This window comes from Sabethes cyaneus, chromosome 1 (genome assembly GCF_943734655.1).
Source record: "Sabethes cyaneus chromosome 1, idSabCyanKW18_F2, whole genome shotgun sequence".
Classification (NCBI taxonomy): Eukaryota; Metazoa; Arthropoda; class Insecta; order Diptera; family Culicidae; genus Sabethes; species Sabethes cyaneus.
The window spans coordinates 42740871-42765650 of NC_071353.1; the positions used below are offsets into that span (position 1 = coordinate 42740871).

The following is a 24780-nucleotide window of genomic DNA, read 5'->3' on the forward strand; positions in this document are numbered from 1 at the left end:
AAAATATTCGCCATCATTATAAACCATTTCGCCGAATACCATTTTACGATTTGCGGAACACCAATTCTCGGTTGACCATAACGCGGAATATAGAGTTTCGCAGAATACTATTTCGCGAAAAACCTTACGCGGGATGTACCATTTTACGGAAAATCTTTTCGTAGAAAGTATCATTTCGCAGGGGTGACCCAACTGAAGGAAAGTAATAGAGGTCAGTAGATCTAGGAAAATGAATAAACCTAGATAGCGGTAATCTCTACGGAGCTGTGGCCATCTCGCCCTGAATCATCTAATGTTACTATTAATAGTTTCTGGTGATCTTGTTATTGACTAATGTTTTATGAAAGTCTAAAATTTCTCGAGTTCGATTAGTTTTTGAGTTACGCAAAAAAATCTGTTTTATTCGGATGAGAGTCTTTATCCCCCTACCACAGGGGTGAGGGGTCTCAAACCATCATAAACAAAATTCCTGCCTCCAAAACCCCCCACATGCCAAATTTGGTTCCATTTGCTGATTAGTTCTCCAGTTATGAGGATATTTGTATTTTATTTGTATGGGATCCCCCCCTCCTAAAAAATCTTGCCTCCAAAAACACCCACATGCCAAATATGGTTCCATTTGATTGATTAGTTTTCGAGTTATGAGGAAATTTGTTTTTCATTTGTATAGGAGCCCCCCCCCCCCCCTCCTAAAGTGGGGAGGGGTCCTAATTCACCATAGAACAAATTCTTGCCTCCAAAAACCTTCACATACCAAATTTGGTTCCATTTGTTTGATTAGATCTCGAGTTATGAAGAAATTTGTATTTCATTGGTATGGAAGCCCCCCTTCTTAGTGGAAAAAGGGGTCTCTAATCATCATAAGAACCTTCCCTGGTCCCAAAAACCCGTATATGCAAATTTTCACGCCGATCGGTTCAGTAGTTTTCGATTCTATAAGGAACATACGGGCAGACAGACAGAAATCCCTTTTTATAGGTATAGATTTGTATGGGAGCCCCACCCCCTCTTAGTGGCGGGAGGGGTCTCTAACCATCATAAGAACCTTCCTTGGCCCCAAAAAACCCCTATGTGCAAATTTTCACGTCGATCGGTTCAGTAGTTTTCGCTTCTATAAGGAACATACGTTCAGACAGACAGAAATCCATCTTTATAGGTATAGATTAAATCCAAATAACGTAGAATTTAGCAGTATGCTCTGTGAACTAGTGGTATTTTAAAACAAAAATTAAATCAAATTTTAAATCAGTATTTTTAGCCGCAAGGTTACCGAGTCTGCTTTGACAAGCGAGTGGTCGTGGGTTCGAATCTTAATAGAATCAAGCCATTCGATGTCAAGTGACTTTAGCATGGGTTTATTCTCAGGCCCCTCCATTTACCCTTCCTTCGTGCTGAATTCTATATTTATCCCCTGACGCCTCTTGACAATGCAAATGTCCCTCCTATAGTTAACCCTTTAAGCACGGAGGGTTTTAGCTACGATATTTTTGGTTTTTGGATCAATATAAATTTTCTTTATCTCTCGAGATACCAAAACCAGTATATTCTATACATTGCAACAACTGTTTGCTAAATTTAGCATCCTACACAATTGTGTGGGTTCGGCCTTATCTTATACCATTGCACTATGGGCAAAAACGAGCCGAAAAAACGGACGCAATTAAGATATGGCCTGCAGGCTGATAAAATGTACGTGATCTTATGTAAAATTTTCCGGAGAATCGCATGGTGCTCACCGCTTTCCTGTATGTCATCGGGAAGTACCCCATTTTGCTCATTTTCCCCTATTTTGACCATTTTTACCCTTTTTGGACTATACCAAACCAGGCTTTGAAAAAACAAAACATGAAAACCTAATTATTTTGTGTAAAGAAGTCCACAGAGTTGAATAGGGTTGACCCCGTTTAATTTGGAGCGAGATCATCGCTTCGAGGCTCATAGACTTCAGCTTCTGCAGCAGCGGAACGGTTGCTACGTAGCTATGGAAATACACGCAACTCTTTGCAATTTAAGTTTTTACTAACCTTAATACAACAGATATACCGGAACGTCCAGATTGGCTTAAAAACATTCAAATGTTGATCCAAGAATTTGTCTTAGAAAATCCCGTAGTTGAATACATCATTTGCCACACTTCTTTATTATTTTACAATTTATAAATGACCAGTTTTAGGTTCCGGTAATACTCTAAACGGAAGTTCCGTAGTGTGGAACATGAACGAATGCTCTACAGTATAATGTATTCATTCTTACTGACTCAAAATGAGAAGGCAGCAGCATATTTCGTTTTAATTCATCTGTTACTTACGACGTGAAAAAATAATCCTATTGTGATCTGGAATATCTCCGGGAAAATGGATCCAAAATTTGCTAAAATATTTTTTCAGTTAAGGTCAATCTAAGGTGGTTCTTTGAAGACAAGTTGTATAAAAATCGATCAAAAAATAGTGAAGATAGAGCCAAAAGTGTAACGGCAAGTACACTAATTATTGAAGTCCCGGCGTGAACGTAAAGGTAAAAGTAGGTATACAATAAGGCCGAACCTACACGATTGTGTAGGTATGAAAAACAATGTGCAAAAGTAAGTTGTAAAAGTTATTTTCCGTAAATTTTTAATTACATTAATTAGAAATACTTATTACCAATAATTTTTTATCTAAGCAATTTCGAAATACGGATCCAATAAGAAAATACGACAGATAAAACTTTTTGCTGTTTTCACAAGATTTTGAAGACTAGACAATAATTAATCCAACCACAAAAGAAAACTTCTTTTCAGCTATTTTCTATTTTTTCTACGAGTTACGATGTTTACACAAGAGATTGGTGCCATATATGTAAAAGTACGACGTTTAGAAAGGAAAGGAAAAATTTTTAAAAGTAATCATATCTCACCCACACAATTGTGTGAGCTCGGGCTTAAAGGGTTAAGTGTACTGGTCAGAGGTACGAATGAGTCCTCGCCAGGGACGGCTATAATATGGGATAGTGCTGGCAGCGAGAAATAAGTGGGTAAAGTAGATCAAGCTTTCAAGGAAGGGTAAACCCCAATAAACGCAAGCACGCATAGAAAATTCAATAAGCATATCGCTCACTCAATAGCGATTATAGCAAAAAGAAATGCAGTGCAGGTCATACAGCAAACTCCCGGGCGATATCACAATAGATCAACTATACTGTCGCAGTGATGAGTCCACACATGAAAAAAAAAATCAATATTTTTCGATACAGTTAAAAAGGTCTACGATTATTCGTAGTACCCAATGGTATTGTTTCAAATTATGAGTGAAGCATTTTGAACCACGCCTTAATTTTAAAACGGATGTAGTCCGCCCAGTTAGCTTCGAGGTACGATGCTGGTCTAAAAAACCAGTAGTCGTATGTTTGAATCACGGCTAGTGATGGCTGACTCTAGCTTTATCTCATTTAGCTTAGAGCCCATTAATTTTTTTGGTTGAGTTTCCGTCGACCATATGATTTGGTGGCGACAACTCAACAAAAAAAAATAGTTTGCGCTAAACTAAATGGGATAAGCCTCATACGATTCTGAGGACTTCTTTACACAAAATTATTAGGTTTTAAAGTTTTGTTTTCTCAAAGTCTTCCTTGGTAAAAACGTTAAAAATAGGGGAAAATGACCAAAACAGGGCAATTCCAGATGACAAAACATCATTAGTGGGGGCACCACGAGTTTCTCCGGAAAATTTTACATAAAATCACTTATATTTTATGCAGTATTCCAGTATTGACCTCAAATGGGCACTATATAGTATTTTGATGATATATGGATATATGGTCAATAGCTCAGTCTGAGCTGAAGATAAAGGCACGCGGTCTTCTGTAGAATGATGTATTTTTATGATATTCACTTATCTGTAGAACATTATTGTTGTCTAAATTGTATAGTTTTGAAAATATACTGATAAAATTGATTTTTAGGGGTCTATCAAAAATGACGCCTAATATCTCAAAAACTGTGATACTTAGAAAATGGTATCTTCAGCAAATATTCTTGCAATAAGATAATTTACAACTTTTCCGAAGTAATCATAGCTTTATATATTTGTTTTTACAGCGCCACCTGTGGTTGAGTTCCGAACTAAAACTAATGATTAACCGTAGCGTCTATTGATATACAAAAATTCTACCAATCAACTGGTTGCAATTCATGGCTCTCCAGTTATTTTTGTACACCAAGGAGCTCGAAATCCCGAAGAAATCTTCGATTGGGCGACTCTGAGGCAGATTGGTCGGGTTGTGGTTTTTGGGTACAAATAAGATCGAATTGGTATTCAGGAAGAATTGCGTATTTTTGGCGTAATGCGATGATGCTTTATCCGGTTAAAACACGTATCGTCCATCTGTACGATGTTTTTGTAGAAACGGAATCAAAATTTTCTTCAAACATTTGTTCTGGTACAAATTTCATTGATAGCCAAATCAGAAGGCCTGAACCATCCCTTAGAAATACCTCTCTAGGAAATGGCAATGTACAGTATACCTTTCTGTTCAAACTTATGTTTAAACTTGTATTTTATTTTTGGAGATGCAGTAGAACTATCCATAGAATGTAATGGATCATTTCCGGGAATGTGCGTGTTCGAAAGAGGGAAGTAACTTTGGTCGTCCAAAACATAGCATTTTTGGGAATTAGTTTTTATCATTGAGATTTCAGCGTCGAAATCTGTTTTCTCACTGTTTTCTTTCGGCCCTTTATTCCGAATCTTTTCAGTGGTTTGTAGATGTACTAGTGGAAGCAGTTGAACTATTTTGCTGCATCCCGTTGGCTAACGGAAGACTTGTTGTAGAAGATATGGTACGATAAAGAGAACAAAGTCCTTCTGCGTTTATAATTTTGGCTGGTCTTCCATTACCTTGCTTGCGAGTAGTTGTTGGGGATCTTAGGATATGGTAAACAATCGAAACAGCAACATTTTCGGTTTTAAAATGTTATATCGTATACTTTTTGACGAGATCTTTGTGCAATTCGTAGAAGCGTACAACGCGCTCGCGAAATGCTGCTTGTATGACGCCATTTCGAGCAAAATTTGGCAAGCATAAACAAAACAAAAAATACTGGCACAAAGAGGAGAGAGCTGATTTCTTTCTGAACTCGTTCGTTATTGTGCATAGGAACCTCGAAAAAAATCCAAAATTTTAGTTGCCCGTTACCCGTTATGTGTGTATAAACGAATGAGGCATATGGTTTGTTACGGCCATTTATAAGTAAAACAATTTGGTACTATCATTGTTAAATAAACTACATATATGATTCAGTATGACCATAGATAAATTAAATGCTTGATACGATCATTGGTGAATGAAGTATGCGGTTCGGTACGACCATAGATGAATTACATGATTCGGTACGACCATTGTTGAATGAAATACATGGTTCGGTACGATCATATATTATTATCGGTACGACCATTTGTAAGTGAATTTATTCGTAGCGACCATTATTGAATTGCTATTGTTCAATACGACCATAGTTAAATAAAAAAATATGGATCAGTAAGACCATAAACAAATGAAATAGCTTGATTCAACCATAGATAAATAAAATGGTTTTGTACGATCATCATGAGTCATCTTGTCGGCAATCATCGGTATCGTGTAGATCACTGCCGCGTTCAACGACCTTACTGCTGATCACAGTCGGTCGTCTGCACTCGGATTCCAGTGACAACTTTAAAATCCAAAACAAAAGAGCAGCGAGTTCCATTGCAAGATTTTTTTTTATGAATACTAGAGGGATTCCGTCAGGATAAGGACGTTTTCGGTCATCTAATCTTTTTTAAAACCGGACAAATATCCTGAGTATGAAGCTGGATTACGCAAATATCCATTGAAGCTTTTGATAAAGTGCAAAATAGTCGCGAAAGCGATCTTCTTCAGAAAATTTTGTATGGATTTCTTGAAAAAAATTTGCAAAAATATTTTATTTTTATTTTATTTCAATATTTTCATCAAGATGCATTATGGATGGAAAATTGTCAGATTTTAATTTGGGATTCACATAATTAAAGAAGTTTTTAGGACTAGACTTTATTCGTTATTTCAAGTTAAATTTCTGAAACGTTCTTTTCAAATGCAATACTGATTGCTAAATTTAGCTGGTTGCACACGTCCAAATATATTGCTAAATTTTCACTACTGACGTAGACCAAACCTCGTGTTTTTAGTCTAGTTTAGTTTAGTCTAGTCTAGTTGAATCCAGCGCCTCTAGTTTAGTCCAGCGCAGGACTTTTCATTACTTTCCCCTACCGTCCCTTCAGCAATTGTAGAACCACCGTTTCAAAAAAAATACTGCTGACGTGTTTTTAATAAATTTTATGGTCCTTTCGTTTGCCATTTAACGACTAGAATGTGTTTAACGATTGAAATACGAAGCGTAACTCTTAAGCTAAGGTTGGTGCACAAATTTGTAGTTATTTTTACCAAAAGCATTTATCTATATAATTGTGTTCAGAGAACTACCTAACTACCTAGGCCTAGAACTAAGTCCTAACCAGAGTTCTGTACATCGTCAGCTTCGTGCGGCCGCGTGGGTTTCAAAACGTCTTATAGGGAATGTTTCGATAATACGTACGTATCACAGTTTCCATTGATCAGCCGCATCAGTTTATCCGGAAATCCATACTCGTATATTATCTTCCATAACTGTTCTCGTTCAACTGTATCGCACGCTGCATTAAAATTGGCGAAAATATTATATTTTATGCTGTAACTGAGACTAAAGACCACGTAAGAGGAGTCTTGAAATGCACAACTACAGCCTTTACTAACCATATCGACGGTATCGTTTTGTACTATAATTCAGCACCATTAAGGCTCATACACGCGTCATTGATTTTTATGCTCAACTACACGCGTCAAAAGCAGTTTTTATGCTCAAAATAATAGTTATGTTCATGAAACTGTTTTCGCTTAATTCTTTGCGTCTATCAGAACGCAATTGCAAGATTTTGTGAACAAATGTTTTATTTTGAGCATTAAAGCTGTTTTTGAATTCCCAAAAATCAACGACGCGTGTTTGAACCTTAACGATGCCTGCAATGTTTTCATTTTTCGTTAGTTGCGTAAAATAAACAACTGTCAATACTCTCATGAATAGTTAGCACCGTTTAGCGCACACACTGTTACCTCCACCACAGTTCTTGATCCAATATGAAAAGTGAAAATAACGCTTTGTAACATGAACAGTCGGAGGAATAGCAAACGAAATAAAAACAAAGCTCAAAGTTTCGTTCCAACACACAAATTAAGACCGTCGATCAGTAGACGCGCCAAAAAGGCGAAATAAGAGAAAAAAGTAATTGGTGTCAAAGTTTAATGGGCTGCTGAGAAAATTTAATCTCACTAATGGAATGCCAGGCCAACTCTGAACATTGCCAAACCGGTGACAACTTCATTCGATGAACATGAAGGTGTTTTGTCAGTACCTATAAGTGAATGATAACCCCGGCAGGTGATCTATACCTGGCACTTTCAGATAAATTACGCATGCAAAACTGTACCATAAAATGCCATGAAAACTATCAACAACCCTTACCAAAGCCATTATCTACTCTACCAACATGTTGATTAGCAAATAAAACAATTGTAATTTATGTTGCAAACAAGCTCTCATCATGCATTTCTTAAGCTGACGGGATTTCTTCAGCAAAGCGTCAGCTTACCTGCATTAGAGCAAATTGGTTTATTTGCTAACTGTCCTCATCCTTTTAGTTCGCTTCAAACATTTAGCTGTAATGTAAACAACCATTGTTGGGCATGCGGATCAAAAATGTTATAAACCCATTAGGATTCATTTTAGAGCATTCCAATATTTACCAAGCATGCCGACACTGACTCCGGCAGCGGTCTCGTCTCAAAGGACACACGTACCAACTACGGACGGTCTTCCTTTAGTTTCCGACCACCATACCACCGGAATCCATACGACACAATTATTTATGCATTGTGCGGAAAATTTCATCTCCTCTGTGCTGCCTTTCTCTCTACCTATAAGTAGACGTACTTTACAGAAGCAGGAAGTTGACCTATATATAGAACCATATGCCTTCCTACATACAGACACAGTGTAGCCACATCGCCGGTAGCCGGGCAAAGATATTCAACAAATGTCACTTCATTATTCAGAGCGCTTTCCTACCGTTAGGCTAGACATACCCTCCTATTCTTTGCCAGAGCGGACGAAAGCCTTGGTGTAGAAGTTTGTCGACTTTAAAAATTCGCCTCCACACGGTGGGCTGTTGTGTGCTACTTAACACTTTGCACTGACCGACTGCATTTAAATAATCTAGTAGTCATGTAGCTAGCGGTTCTGTTTTCTGTGGGAAATGGTAATTAGCTTACACACCTATGTACGTTTCTTTTTGAAATTGCTTTCTTTTGTTTTACAAGATAATATTATCCCAAATGCTTGTGTAGCTCCTTAACCACCGGTGTCACCAACCAACAGATGTTGCAGAAGGGACAGCTGCCAAGACAGTCACCATTGCTGTTAACATGAAACCGAAACGAACAAATATCAGCACTCTCACCATAAAATGAGTGTCCCGGTGGCTTCTGTTAAAAAATCTTAATTAACTTGCTTAATGGTGAATGAAAACCATGCCACAGCGGCTTTTTAACGAAAAAAACTCAGATAATCTGATATTCAAGTATCCGGAATACTCATCCACTCAGCTAAATTGCTAGATTGATTAATAAATTGACCTTTGTAGAGATCCTAAATGTTTTTTAGGGCAACAACTGAATATCTTTGCATTAAACTGAGATCATCTGGAGAAAATGTATTATGCAAAATAAATTCTTAATTTTTCTGATCATACATCTGGTATGAACTATTGATTATTTAATGCTCTACAGAGAACATAGTTTCGATAACTCAAATGGGCAATTTCCATGGAAAATTTAAAGAAAAAGAAAATTTTCGGCTAGCAGAACGAAACAGAATTGAACGGTATCATAATAATGATCTTGGTTTTCAAGATTTTGCTTAAAGAAAAGATTATTGATTTTAGTAAAAGTAGATATTGATCTTAATAAATAATTGATTCAATTCGAGAAGCAAAGCCATGGTTTGTTTGCTTTCAGCATGTATGTGACACGGTCGACAGGACTGCTCGTCTTAATTGCTATTCCCGCCAGCAACATTTTACCGTAGAATAACCTAACATTTCCTATTTTCTGATTATGCTTGCAGATTTCAACGGTGACGGCAAACCGGACAACATTACGTTCATGATCAAACGCATCAAGGTGCACAATCTGAACGCAGTTAAGGATCCAACCTATCGGTTCGCCGGCAGCTATGGGGTCGAGAAGTTCCTGGAACTTTTCTCAGGTAAGCCAATATAACAGATTTTCATTGCTTTCCAGTTGCTGCAGCTTAGAAAACATACCTCCACAAAGCATTGATAAAGTGACAAGTTGGCTCGAAGAGGCAAAAAGAGCCGAATGTTCCTGCGAGCGTGAAGGGTACCGTCGAATAGCCCAGCGTCGATAACAGCCAATCCATATTTTATTGAACGGCAACAAGCGCCTTCCGACAGACCCCCGTTGGCCAAAAATAGATTGTGCTACAAGTGAGCTTCCGCACTCCGCTGCTCTTTGGTTCGGAACGCCCTGTGAGCGTGTGAACTACCGCAACGGATGGCAGGGTCCTCCGACAATCAAATAATGCAAATAAACGAATGTCGCCCTTTTTTCGCTCGCATCGAACAATCCAAGCTCACGCGAACCCGCAGTCACATAAATTTACTACCGAACCATGTGACGTCGCACAGAAAGTATGAATTTATGCCTTCAGTCCTTTTATTTTCATTCCGGGATTACGGGTGAGTAGCGATGCTATTGGTACATGAGTTTTCAGATCATTTGTGTGAAACATGAATGACCAAAATTTTATTTATTCAATGCATTTTGTAACTAAATAGCACGAGATCTCAATAAATCTAGTACCACATAGGCTGACAAAATTCCGTACGTTTGTTTTTAGAAACTTTACCATGTTATAAAGATTCTGCCTCATGATTAGCACGGTTTCCCCTCTTGCTGTGGGATAACTTGCTACAAAACCGTCCGGAGAATTTTCATTCTGTTGCTACTAACCGCGAAGCCACTCCGGACGGGCAACACATTCAAGTTTAATCCTTCCGGTTCCGGGATTTGTACGCGACATTGTAACTGTGTTGCTGGCGAGACAGAGGGGAACAAGCTGGTGGAATTTGGAAAAATAATGTGTGCCATGATAAGCAGAAAATTGAGCAAACCCTTTCGCTACCTTTTCCACTAGTGCACTGGTAATCCGCCAGGCTACCCTGATCTTTCCGAACGAGCGAGATGGAAATAGACGACGACGTCTACGGTGCTCGGATCAGAATGACATCTGGCAGAATAGATATGCGAAAATCTCGTTTCGACTGTGGCTTTCTGACAGCGATTTGTGCAGAAACCCACCATTCCATGACTTCGTGCAAATGTCCTGAAAGGTGATTTACCATTTTCCATTCAATTTCTTCATGATTGATGGGAATGCATGACAGCACCGAATCTGCGGTTGCACCAATTCGGTGTCTGCAATTTGCTCCCTGATTCATATGAGACACCCACTTGTCAGCGGTCGGCAAACGATCAGTTTTGTTCGATGTTGGCGTTAACGAAGTAACAAAACAAACCGTGACCAAGCAGCGTGTGAAAAGTTGCATGCAGTTGACAGCCATAGGCATTTAATTTTCGTCAAATACAGTCGAAACAATTCCTGCTCAATCACGTCAACAGCTCTTACCTGGTTACTCGAATTTGACTTGTGGCAAATAGTACGCTTTAAAAACGGAGTTTCCCACGAGCCGATGTGCAATGTGCATTCGCAATGTTCAGCAGCCGCCGTTTAGAAGTTGTGAATGCACACGTTCGCGGAGCATCGCAAAGCTGGCATGAAAGCGAATGACAAACCAAAATCCGTGTGAACTTCAACACTGTCTGCTTTGTTAATTGGAAAAGCCTTCGGCCGAACCGATCCATTTCACAGTCCAGCCAGCGAATCACAAAGCGCTTACAACGTTGCTACTTCTCAGAAGCACCGTGCGCCTCCATCGTTTTCATCTGTTCAATATGCAGCTTTCATACGTCGGTACCATATACTTGATGTTCAGATAGGCATCCTTTCCGCCGGTTCTTTCCAGTATATTAAGTGTAGCTTCAATCACCTCTCCAAGTCGATTTCCTCCCTGGAAATCTATTTGATCACATTGATTTACGTCCGCAACGCGAAACAAATTCGCCATAGGCAGAAGCTGCCGATAATACGGGACTAGAGCCGGGCCAATTGTTGGACCTTTGGAGAAAAGAAAAATATAACAAAACCATAAATCATTCGTATGCTCCTTGGTGATAAAAGGCAATACAGAGGAAACCATCCTTTGATTCTTCCGGGAAATCGATTAATAAACTATCCCCACCTAACCTTTTTGGTACTTCAAAACAACAGGTGTTCATGCCATGAAAATATCATTAAGGTGTAGCGAACCCACACATTCAAACCAGTGAGTCCCCATCGCATCGGTTAAAAGACAACGAACTGGAAGAACTTGAGGACGAGAAGTTTTAATTTAATTTCTTATCTCTTATCCCAGCTATTCTGCAAAACAGTAAGACAGGTGGGCATCGCTGTCGTAAACCATAAAACAACGCGGTTGCCACCGCGCCGGTAAATGAAATTAAATATTTCAAGCACCGTAGGATGGTCTTTTTTCTGTATATACCTAGCCAGCTATCATCAAACGGCTAGCAATCCCCGCAGAAACACTGTACAGTGTACACGCACAAACACGCTATTCGCCATTCTTGTCCGGTGGTGCCAGCGTGTCCATCTAATTAAAAGTAAATTTATTAAACCCTCACGATTCTAGCTCGTGCTGCTCTAAAGTTACTTTAACAGTGATAGGGTAATTCACGATAATCGTTACCGTTGCCAACTTCATTTGTAGTATAATCACCGACCAATGCTTAGGAATCTCATATTCAATTTATGTCATACGCCTAAATTGATGCAATATACTGCTCATTCTTTGCTGTTTCTAGTAAGCTGAAATAAACTCAGCATTGCCAACCTGAAATCAACGATTCGAGCGAATCATATGCCTTCAAGTTCGTGTTGTTCTCTATATTCATTCATTCATTCTCGACAGTAGTGAATGAAATCAAATGTGATTCATCAATTCATTTGGAACTGCTGACAACGGCAAACGAAATTACAATATGAACCCTTATATTTGTCCGAAATTTTAACTAATTTTCTTCAACCAGGTTTTGGTTGATTTTAAAAAGCAGTCAGTTTAAAAAACTAAACTTTGAGATCTAAAATATCGAGTTAGTCGTGCAATAATACTGCAATTCATGAATGAATTATTTTGAAGAATAGAAAACTCAGAAAGACAACCACTGTCAGCAGTTCAGCAGTCATGTCCATGGGCTGGCAGATAAAAGAATACTACCAGGGGCAAAACATGCCAAGATATAACAAAACTTTAACTTAACCAAGACAAAACTTTAAGGTGAAACGGTACTGAATCTCAACATGGCCGGATCGATGGTACCCATATCCTCACAAGGATGCCATTTTTCCGGCCATGTTGGGATTCAGTACCATTTTGAATTTCTGTATTTTGAAATCCAGACGCACTATAAATTCATTACATATAGAGCACTCGAGGGGCAAGATACTGTTAAAAATATATTACTTTTCCCTATGGAAATATTTTTTCAACCTTAATATATTTACCTTTCCCACCCTAATCTAACCTAAAGCCATATAAAGATACATTTATAGGGCTTTAATAGGGCCTAATATATTAATATTAATAGGGCCTAATCTATACCTATAAAGAAGAATTTCTGTCTGTCTGTCTGTCTGTCCTGTGTTCCTTATAGAATCAAAAACTACTGAATCAATCGGCGTGAAAATTTGCATGTAGAGGTTTTTGGGGCCAGGAAAGGTTTTAGTGATGGTTAGAGACCCCTCCCCTCACTAAGAGGGGGGGCTCCCATACAAATGAAACACAAATTTCTGCATAACTCGAGAACTAATCAAGCAAATAGAACCAAATTTGGCATGTGGGTGTTTTCGGTGACAAGAATTTATTCTAGGGTAATTTGTGACCCCTCCTCTCTTTATAAGGGGAATTATAACTCCTCTCCCCTTTAAGAGGGGGGGTTTCCATACAAATTTCCTCATAACTCGAGAACTAATCAAGCAAATGGAACCAAATTTGGCATGTGAAGGTTTTCGAGGGCAAGAAAATTTTCTATGTTGAATTAGGACCCCTCCTCACTTTAAGAGGGGGGGCTCCTGTACAAATGAAATACGAATTTCCTCATAACTCGAGAACTAATCAAGCAAATGGAACCAAATTTGGCATGTGTGTGTTTTTGAAGACAAAATTTTTTTCTATGGTGAATTGGGACCCCTCCCCACTTTAAGAGGGGGGGGCTCCTATACAAACGAAATACAAATTTCCTTATAACTCGAGAGCTAATCCAGCAAATGGAACCAAATTTGGCATGTAGGTCTTTTTGGAGGCAAGAATGTTTTCTATGATGAATAAGAACCTCTCCTCACTTTAGGAGGGGGGGCTCCTATACAAATGAAATACAAATTTCCTCATAACTCGAGAACTAATCAAGCAAATAGAACCAAATTTGGCATGTGGGTGTTTTCGGTGACAAGAATTTATTCTATGGTAAATTGAGACCCCTCCCTCTTTATAAGGAGAATTGTAACTCCTCTCCCCTTTAAGAGGGGGGGCTTCCATACAAATTTCCTCATAACTCGAGAACTAATCAAGCAAATGGAACCAACTTTGGCATGTGAAGGTTTTCGAGGGCAAGAAAATTTTCTACGGTGAATTAGGACCCCTCCCCACTCTAAGAGGGGGGGCTCCTGTACAAATGAAATACAAAATTTCCTCCTAATTCGGAACTAATCAAGCAAATAGAACAACATTTGGCATGTGGGTGTTTTTTTTGGTGACAAGAATTTATTCTATGGTGAATTGAGACCCCTCCCCTCTTTATAAAAGGAATTATAACTCCTCTCCCCTTTAAGAGGGGGGACTTCCATACAAATTTCCTCATAACTCGAGAACTAATCAAGCAAATGCAACCAAATTTGGCATGTGAAGGTTTTCGAGAGCAAGAAAATTTTCTATGGTGAATTAGGACCCCTCCCCACTTTAAGAGGAGGGGCTCCTGTACAAATGAAATACAAATTTCCTCATAACTCGAGAACTAATCAAGCGAATTGAACCAAATTTGGCATTTGTGTGTTTTTGGAGACAATTTTTTTTCAATGATGAATTGGGACCCCTCCCCACTTTAGGAGGGGGGGTCCTATACAAACGAAATACAAATTTCCTCATAACTCGAGAACTAATCCAGCAAATGGAACCAAATTTGGCGTGTAGGTGTTTTTGGAGGCAAGAATTTTTTCTGTGATGAATTAGGACCTCTTCCCACATTAGGAGGGGGGCTCCAATACAAATGAAATACAAATTTTCCCATAACTCGAGAACTAATCAAGCAAATAGAACCAAATTCGGCATGTGGAGGTTTTTGGAGGCAAAAATATTTTCTACGGTGAATTAGGATCCTTCCACACTTCAAGAGGGGGGGCTTCTACACAAATGAAATACAAATTTCCTCATAATTCGAGAACTAATCAAGCAAATGGAACCAAATTTGGCATGTGAGAGTTTTAGATGGCAGAATTTTTTTTCTGTGGTGTATTACGATCCCTTTCCCTTTTAAGAGGGTGGGCTCCCATACAAATGAAATACAAATTTCCTTATAATTTGAGTACTAATCAAGCAAATGGAACCATATTTAGCATGTAGGAGATTTTTGAGTCTTGAATTTATTTTATGATAGTTAGAGACCTCTCACCCCTGTGGTAGGGAGATATGGACTCTCATACAAATAAAACAGAAATTTTTGCGAAACTCAAAAACTAATCCAACTCGAGAAATTCGAGACTCTTCCATAAAACATTAATCAATAACAAGACCACAAAAACTATCTATAGTAATACTAGATCATTCAGGACGAGCCGGTCGCGAGTGTTGCCGGTGACCCGCCGTCGGAAGCGCCGCCCACTGGGGGGCTTGCAAAACTCGAGAAGTGACAAAGATCATCCGAGATTCATGATTTATGTACAACGCAGGTTAATTTGTGGCAATACGAAGTTTGTCGGGTCAGCTAGTATATTAATATATGATAATATTATGAACTTTCGATAATATTTTATGTCTTGAATAATGTAAAAGCAAAATAACACAAAATTAACGCTGCACCTGCCGTAAAACGATTTTTCAAAAGAAGGATTACAGTTTAGTTTCGGAATATGGCAAGACATGACATCTGAGATCTGGCTTTACATAGTACTAAATAACTTAAACGTGTATTTCACGATCAATGAATGATTAATTGTGTATATTTTAATGTTTTGCACATCTGTCGAATCAGAATTAACCTAAAGTCTGTTCCATTTAGAATTTCACCGGATAAAATGGCTCATTTTTTCAAGACGAAATAACCTATTAAAACTAGTGTCATTTTTAAGGGTTCTTTTTAACTAATCATTTTTTGCGGTTGAATTTTTTTGACACATTTCTTAATTTACACTTAAGCTTGGCAGCAGATTACGTCGAACCAGAGTGTCATACGGGGCCTTTATGTACCGTAAAACATGGATACTCGCAACTCTGAGCTTACTTGCAACACTTCTCTGTTTGTTTCTATTTTTATTTTTATCGCGGATACATGCAGTTTATATTTCGCATTGGCCAGTAGTTTTAGAAACCATTTTCGATAACTTTAATCAACATTTGGCTTTAATAAAAGTACAAGTACGGTATATTTGAAACCAAAAAAATTAATTGCGAAAAATGCATAAACTTCTTATTTATTAATATTTTTTTTAAAACGACGGTTCTACAATTGATGGAGGGACTGCATAGTGTCGTCATCCTGAAAGTAAAAACAAGTCAGATTAAAACTTCTCGGTCGGTGGTTTCTGCAGTAGAAGAAGGAAGAGGCACAATTTGTGTGTCTAAAAATAACCCAAACCAGATACGTCGCTACATTAATAAGGGGAGTTGCGCAGTCTCCTTTTGTCCAGCGCCTCTATGGTTCAAAGGTACACGGGTACCAGCGAGCCACACGCCCTGGCGGGTGTTGTGGGTTCAATCCGGTTATAATCTCTGATTATAGCTTGGTTCGACCCGTGCACCTTCCAGCATTGGACAAAAGATAGGAGTCATAACGACAACTTGTTAAGCGTAGCTACCAATTACCTCTCCCCCCCCCCCCCCCTTCCCTTCCACTCTTTCCCCTCCATTCATTACTTTCCCCTACCGTCCATCCATCAATTGTAGAACCATCGTTTCAAAAAAATATTAATATTAATGCCTGACCGCATTTCAAGGTCAAAGACTAAAAACACGAGTTTGGTCAATTCTTATTTATTGTTCAATATCGAAACAATGACTGATTTTAATTCCACGAGAATGGTTAACATCAGAAGGTGCGGGCAGTAAAACACCTGGAAAATGATTCCTGTATCAAAACAGATGTAAATTTTTTCCAAGAAGAAAACAAATGTAGGAAACATAAGTTTTTTGGACATTCGAAAAGAATAAAAATGACCCAATTTTCAAAGTTCAAATAATTTTCAAAGTTTTATACAGTTATAAGCCAAAACTGATAGGTAATAAAAATGATTATAAATTCGGTAAAACGGCCATTCGTTTATAGTTCACTATTCGTCAATTATGAGAGCCAATTAATACAAATTGCTATTTGAACTGGCATCGAATCCTCTTCGTATCTGCCATCTATTTGAAAACTTTTTAAAGCAATCCAATGCCATCTCACTAATGCTGGCTGCTTTGAAAACGTGCAATCGAGAATCATCACTTCCAGAGAATTTTAATCAATTTCTTAACACCGTATGCATCTTTATTACCTTCAAAATATTGATCGGCACTAAGAACGATGCTGCCATTCCTAAGGGGTCCGGTATCACTGAAGCTCATCACTGATTGCTTTGGGCTTCTCTGCTGGCACACCAGCTCCGTGTATAGACAGATAACCCAGCAAACAAGCCAATGCTATGAGATTCTGAACAGTACAGCCCTAGTTAGGAACTAACTTCCATTAGGATCCGTACGAAACAATATATCCGCCCCTGTCAATAGTAATGCTCCTACAGGACAGCTGTGTCGTATCATCCAGCCGAAGCCGATGATTCGGTTTGAGGGCTGGCACACTCCAGCAGACATACACCTACAAACTCTCTCACACACTCACACACTTCGGTCCGAAAACTCCCGGTTCCGGCTAGAAAAACAGCAGTGCCTGTACTTACCGGCTTGCACCAGCTGCTGTAGAGACCGTAATGTGGCGATTATGACGTCCGGATCTTTCGTATGCAAGGCTCGTTTTGCCGGCAGGATCAGCATCGGCAAGCAGCAGAGCAACTGCAGCGATGCGGTCGATGGTAATGATGGTTAGTCGACGTCCGGGGTCCGGGGAGGATGAGCCGAGAAAGACATACAGAAAAGCAGAAAGATACGCACAAATCAGAGTAGGTTACTGGTGGACTCGATATTGGAAATGCATGGCAATAGTATAGGATGAGAACTGTTTCGTATGCAACATGATACAGCTTGTCGCTGCCAGAATAGCACTTAGAGGTAAATCTTGTCACTGTTCATTTGGTCCGGTAGCCATTTTAAAGTCGTTTTGTGCGGATGTTAAATTAACTTGCCTTGCTTGGACGTGAAAGTTTAAAGCGATTGCATTATTCATGTGAGCAACTTATTGTTTTAGCAAAGAAAAAAGTTTAATGGAAACATTTTAAGTTTTTATTACAGTCATCGTTGTACGGTCCAACCCGTATGCATGGAATGGCTATTTTCTTTCACAATACTGAACCTTATCAGGCAGTCCATCGAAAGCAATGATTTTAATTACACTAGTTGCAGCAAAAAGGGATTTACTTTTCAAAAGTTAATTAATAAGAAAGTGTAACGTTTGTGGCAAATACGACCAAAACACTATAACGAACGTTCATTTCTGCAGGTCAACACTTGAACTTTCGTCATTTAGAGAACAGAGCAATCAAAACCTGTAGTGGTATCCTGCATATAGACTCATTTGACGAGTTTGTGCATTAATACTAGTCGTAGTCGCAGACGTTAAATAGATTTGCTTAGTCACTGAGAATATATCCTTTGAATATGCGTCTCGCCATCCGTACTTTATATGTGAACCCTTGAATAAGTTTCATACCAATGGGTTTATTTCCCATTTCAAACTAAACATTGATCGAATTCAGTTAGAATCTAAACTGAACTTCGAACGAAGAGAAGAATAGTCTTACACAAAATCAGTCGAAACGTGATGGTAAACATCTTTTCCAACGAAACAATTTCTTTATGTAACTAGACAATAATCCAAAAATAACGCAAAAATAACGCTTTTAGGTGTATTTTAAAGGTGAAAAAATGGCCAAATATAGCCATTATTTCATCAAATGAACAATAAGATATTATGATTCGACACAAAATATTAAACGAAATCTACGGTATTAAAGAATTCAAGATGATTTTTAATGCAAAATTTTGTATAATTTTGTATAATTTGTATTTTGTGAAATCGTTAAAAATGGCCATATCAACTGTCTAGTGAAGTGTTCTGGTAACGTTTGTCGACAGCCGTGAAGCCAGGATTGGCAGCAATCGAAAAGTGGAAGCCGTGGCAACGAAAAGTAGAGTGATCAGTTTTTTGCCGACCTTTTTATAACGGTCAAGACAACAAAAAGGGGGTTTTGAGCGGCCAGTCAACATCATCATCATCATCAACAAAACAAGATACCCAAAATACGAACGATTGACAAACCTCGGTTGCGTTGTGATAAGCAATGAATCCGACGTCAAGAGAGCTTCAAATAGTTTCCCGATTAATTGTGAGCAGGGGTTTTGTACGGTAACCGAAAGGGAAGAGATGTCAGACATTCTCAAGCATATGAAACTGTCAAAGTTCGCACTGAAATATCTGGTTTGGCAGGACAGATAGTCTGTGGCTGTGACTTGATAATTGAAATTTTCATAGCAACCGGAAGTGCCAGCCAGGAAATTTCCATGAACGAACGTATCTACAAACACGTCTGCTACCTTTCGTGAAGCACAAGTGCTCCGTGCTGTTGTGGCCGGAATCACCATACTGCCATTATAGATCAAAGGCCATAAAGTAGGATGTCGACAATAACGTACAGCTGGTGCCCAAGAACAAAACCAAAAATACTGTTGAAAACCGTTTAAGGCAAACTGGTGTACCACGGGTTACGCTATACTACGATAAAAAGTGGACATGATAACTGTACTGTAATTCGGAATTGGTCAACCGGAAGCTTAGCTGAATATTTTTATATTATATATTAATTGAACTTCAAAAAGAAAAACAATTTAACACTTTTATGGAAAAAATAACCAAACTACAATCAATCTTGTTTGATAAAATTTAGATCATATCCCGAGGTTCTACCGATCTTTTTTTCTACCGCAATCAACAGCTCAACACCACCGCGCATTCGGTTTCACACCGTCGCGTCCGTTTACTGGTGGAGTACCAACGCTATGCGGAGCACAAACAGCGCTTCGCGCAGTCATACCTCCGATTGTACTGCAAAACGTATGCGTTCTGATCTTTTCTTACATTTTTATTTCAAGTTTCAAGTTTCCTTTACCGTTTGGAACAGCGAATGGCAGCAAAACATTCAATTGACTGGTAGTCACACACTAACGGAAAGCAACCGAGCTGTCGTATGTTTCAATACCACAGAAAAACAATCACTACATTTTCGTGGAAGAAACTGGCCAAACGTCGTCCGACATAAATGAGCTTTTTGCTTGCGTCGGACCGACGTCGGACGACAAACTAGTCGATTTGAAAACAAAAGAGAAACGAAAAAATACGTCACCTTATGCTTCCGGTCAGCTTGCAGTTTACACTCTTCAATATGAACGCACAAAGAAGCCAACGACTGATGGCTTCTTTTGAGATGCTACATGCGGTCATCGACAAGAGGAAGATCGACTTCATTTCAAAAACAGTCAAATGATCGTTTTTGAAGTGGAAATAGAACACAGAAATCGTACGCATTCATAGTCGACTTGTGGTCCCTTTTCAACCCCTGATCATAGCACCCTTTATCACGTAAGAAAATGTTCAGTTCAAAACGAAGATTTGTGGTTGCTTGTCAAACCGCAATAAATCTATTAGTAGTATTCTGACCAAACTGATTTACTTTGTTGTTATGAAGAGGAACTACACTGAGAATAAATCATGATTTATAGAAAGAAAACGTACGCGTATTTTGCGAATTCTGTTGTTGTTTTTAACTACGAAAATTGATAGGTCGTACATAGAAATAAAGGTGTATCCGTTTCATTTTAAAATATGCTTTGTACATTATACAAATGTAATAAAGGCAAATGATAAAAGTAGTATAATACCAACATCTAACGGAAAATCTCTTTTTCTCCGCACAAAAACTGATATGATCGCGAGACTCCTCGACTTGCTCGAATTTTCTGTTAGAAAAATAATCTGCGAAAATCTAAAGAGTTTCGAAAAAACAAAAACTGCGTCGTACTTATAAAAACCATAAAAACTATAAACATCCACAATTTTATTGATCTGCATTAATAATATATGTATACCAAATTTTAACTACAGACAAACAGACATAACACTCACTCTCCCATTCTTCGCACGCTGTAACAGTCATTTCATATTTATTGTTGGTTGGGAATGTCACCGTACTCATCAAAGTGGCACTTTTTGCCGAAAGAAGAATAATGCCCCATAAAAAAAATTTGCTTATTCGAGGGATATTCCTGTTGTAAGGTAATATTTGGGAATGTCGATCACAGATGGTGCTAGTGTTCATGCAAAATGTGCGTGACGATAATTTTTGATGATTTTACACGAATTGTTCACAACACGTAATTTCATTTTGCATTGTTTGCAACCTGTACGAGATAGTTGTTGACGGTAGAAACTGACGATTCTCATTTTCCGGTCAACTCATTTTCCGGTATGCTTGTTTCAAGTTTTAATGGAATATTCAGAAAATTCTAATCAAATGAGTATCAAAATTAACTACATATTCGTAAAAATCATTTGAAAATATAACTTACATAGAAATAGTAAGAGCGGGTAGTTTCTATGGTTCATCGACTTATTTATTTTCCTACATATAAAATTCCACAGCACCGAACTCTATAATGAGATAGGTACTCATCAGTCTGTGAAAAGAATGATTTGAGTTGAAGTTTTGTCGAATCTTGCTACAGGTTCCTTTGAATATAATTCGTTCAGCAAAGAAAAAGATCTCCCAGAATGCAATTTAATTATCCTAATTTGCCCCTAGTATCTTTCCATGCTTTTTCATACGAAAAGAAAAGCTGCTCAAAATAAACCCAATGACCCGGGCACACAAAAAAGCAGAATAATTCCTCAAATTTTTCATCCCTCCATTAAAGGTTGAACATGAAGGGTTCATGCGGGCGGGAAGGGTGGTCAGTTAATCCGTGCGCTTTGTTTCGAGCTATTCGCTTATTGTCATCCCGTCTTAACTGAACAACACAGCAAAGGGTACAAAAACTTGAACACAAAAGACATTTACCGCCAACAAGACTGAGGGGGCTTCAACGAGCAAGGATGAATAACTAAAGGTGTAAGGGAGCAATTTATGCGTCGGTAGCTAATTTTGTGACTGAAAGCAATAAGCAATGGGTCTAACAAGAATAAAATCACATCATTAGAGTATAATTCGTAAAACCGATTACAATCCATTCGATAAATGTAAAGCAGAATGTAAAAGTTGGACTACCCGTTTGCTGAATTATGCGCGATGCCCAAACTATGACCTATCATATAATCTGAGCAAAGGCAGATAATGATAATTATGATTGATGATTGTGACCTTCCCCTCTCGAAAGCGGGAAGCTGTTGAGTGCGATTTGCAGAACTTCCAGCGATGAGTAGTCTAGCAGCAGATGTGAATCAACAGACGAGACATAAATTAACTTATTCGATTGATGGAGATTGATAGGGCTTATGACAGTATTTTCAGTTGAACAGCTTTACGGCACAGGCAATCATAATAATATTGCCACACTTGCATATGTAAACAGATGTAAAACAGAAACGCATTTCTCCTGACAGAGTTATTTCCGCAGTGCAAGTAACGGAATATTTGTTGACTATTTCCACTGCAAATTTTGGGCGAGTCAAAAAAGTTTTAATTGTAACCAACTTCCGTAACAACCTAATTTGACAACAGCTTCGTCACAAACACTCATCTGTCCTAGCAACACGCTAAAATATCCCCGCAAACTTTCACGTAGCTCCTTTTCTTCGTAAACTTCAGACAACTCGCTTCCCTAAAATCAGCCAGTCTCGAGAAGTAAGAGCACAAAATAACGACGTAATCCTAATGATATTTATCTAGTCGTCTAGCCGATTTACATACAAATTCCGTATAATAATGAAAAGGTGCCAGCTGGAATCAGCGTGGCTTAGTTCCTTATCTACAGTTCAACACTCAGGTGAGTTCTGTCATTCAGGTGGACCACCGCGTAACGTTCGCGAATCAGATCTTTCCTTTAGGCGGCTCAACATTTAAAAATTTTATGCACAGAAACTTTCACCATGTCCTGTTGAATACTGGAACAGCTGATACACAATGGTTCATAATTCCAAATACGAGAGTATGCTTTTTATTTTCGAAGCTAAAATTTCAGATTACCCGGGCGCAAGCAGATGTTTATTATTGCCCAAATTTACTATGAGTTTAAGACTTCATCGGACTTATCCGTTTAAAGAAGTGAATAGAAAAAATTTACTTTATGCCCATATATCGCCATTATATTGCTTGGTAGTTGGTGTTTGTGATCATATTAATCGTTGATTTCTATAATGTCTAAGAAATAAAAATGAAACGCTAAGACTAAAAATTGCTATTACAGACCAACTTGAAAAAAATTCTCATGCCAGTTCCGAATGGAAACAACACGATTCAAATGTTGCCTGAAACCATCCTGTGCAGACTGGGCACCTAACCCAGTTATTCCAAATGTTGAAAAAAGTTTTTGATAAACTTTATACTTCCTTACACCCATCCCAAACAAACAATCCCATGACAACTGACAGCAATTCATTTTACCTTATTTGTTTTCGTTTGGAACCGCACTCGAGGTTCCCCACGAAGCCCAACTAGGAACAAGAAAGGGGAAGAAAAACTGTTGCATTTCCTGATTTGTATAAATCTTCTGGGACACACGCCGACATTCTTGCAGTATAAAGTTTGCCTTCCAAAAACAAATACCTGGTGGTGTCTAACCGACGGCTAGTTTGCTCCCAGCAAACCGCATATCAGGGTGGACCAAGTGCTACGTAAGATTCCACAATGCACTAGGAAACCGGATTAGAGAGTGAAATAGTATTACTGAGTTCCGTCAAAGAAATGACATGAAAACAGTGCTTATTTAGGTGTACATACTTCACTATGATAACTTTTCAGCGCATAAAAGAGCGCTTGTTTAGGGTTTGTTTGCTGATATTACAGTTGGAAAATAAATGATCACGAATTGGAATAGTTTGTAAGTGTATGCCACTTTATAATACTGTAATTTATTACAGTTTTACAACTGAAAGTTTTTCATACGTCACATGTAAGTGTTTTTGATTTTAGGATTGATACTTCCTAGCGGTACAAACACCATCTAACAACGGTCTATTATACATAAAATTCATACCTGCTTTTCCTTAGCTGCTGCAATCAAATCCCGCACTCCATGGCGAGCAAATTCACGATAGGGGAAAGTCCTTTCGCAGAGGCTACCGAAATTTATCACACAAAACAAATCATACATTTTAATCGTTATTTATCGAGCGGTATTCAGCAGACAAACGAATGGAATGTAAAAATACAGTTTTACCCATCGAAAAACAGCGGAAGGTACCGTTGATAGTCCAACTTTGCCGGAGGGACATGCCACTTGATAAACTGCTGGGAAGCTTTCGGGCCAAAGTAACGCGATACCGGAATGTCCCCCCGAAGGAAAAACATCCGGAACAACGAACAGCATGGTCGCTTCCGTCGATAGATGGCTATTCGTGGCGGCCCTTCGGTTAGAGTGCATGACTGCAGCACCTGGTAGCTAAAGGGAGGCACTACACGGATTATCGGACAACCGCAGTAACAATTACACATATTTTTTTTTTAATTTTGAGATTATTCAAGAGCCAAAAACGGTGTCTAATAAAAAACTTTAAATTTGGGGCTTGACATAGAAACTAATGATTACACAAATGGCAACGCTTGCTGTGTTTTACGATTTTCATTCGCTATGGTATGGTTGTGCGTGAAACAGTAGATTTTACCGCAATATAATAAGTTTTTTGAGCACACAAACTAAACTAATAGAGTTCTTTTTTGTATTACAATTTTTTTTAAATATATTTTTTCGTTTTAATGTATTTTATTTTGTTGTTTCATTATAGTTTAATTCAACTTATTTCACAAATACATTAATTTTACTTTATTTAGTCAAACTTATGAATTGAAATTTATTTTGTTTTACTATGTCCTATTTTCATTTTTTTGATAGTACTTAACGATCATTACAACCCGTGAAAAAT

General features: G+C 38.3%; 2 protein-coding genes across 2 annotated transcripts in view; one reads left to right on the forward strand and one right to left on the reverse strand.

Moving 5' to 3' along the window:
* LOC128745614 (uncharacterized) overlaps positions 1-24780 on the forward strand; it is a 289476-nt gene that overhangs the window by 201607 nt on the left and 63089 nt on the right. Inside the window, exon 6 of the mRNA XM_053842691.1 lies at positions 9215-9355. Coding sequence (XP_053698666.1) covers positions 9215-9355 — 141 coding nt within the window. The remainder of the gene's footprint in view (positions 1-9214; positions 9356-24780) is intronic.
* On the reverse strand, positions 11112-24352 carry LOC128745624 (parkin coregulated gene protein-like). The gene is made up of 4 exons (XM_053842702.1): positions 24078-24352; positions 23895-23976; positions 17435-17546; positions 11112-11347 (listed from the first exon to the last, which is right to left on the reverse strand). Exons 1-4 carry the CDS (start codon positions 24350-24352, stop codon positions 11112-11114), a joined length of 705 nt encoding a protein of 234 aa, XP_053698677.1.

What these genes read in the sequence shown, in the direction of transcription:
- LOC128745624 (XM_053842702.1), bottom strand. Translation starts at nt 24,352, where the DNA reads ATGTGTAATTGTTACTGCGGTTGTCCGATAATCCGTGTAGTGCCTCCC. An exon ending in CTTCCGCTGTTTTTCGATGG is followed by an intron (nt 23,977 to 24,077) that starts GTAAAACTGTAT and finishes AAATTTCGGTAG; the next exon opens with CCTCTGCGAAAGGACTTTCC. An exon ending in ACAGCAGCTGGTGCAAGCCG is followed by an intron (nt 11,348 to 17,434) that starts GTAAGTACAGGC and finishes TTTTCTCCAAAG; the next exon opens with GTCCAACAATTGGCCCGGCT.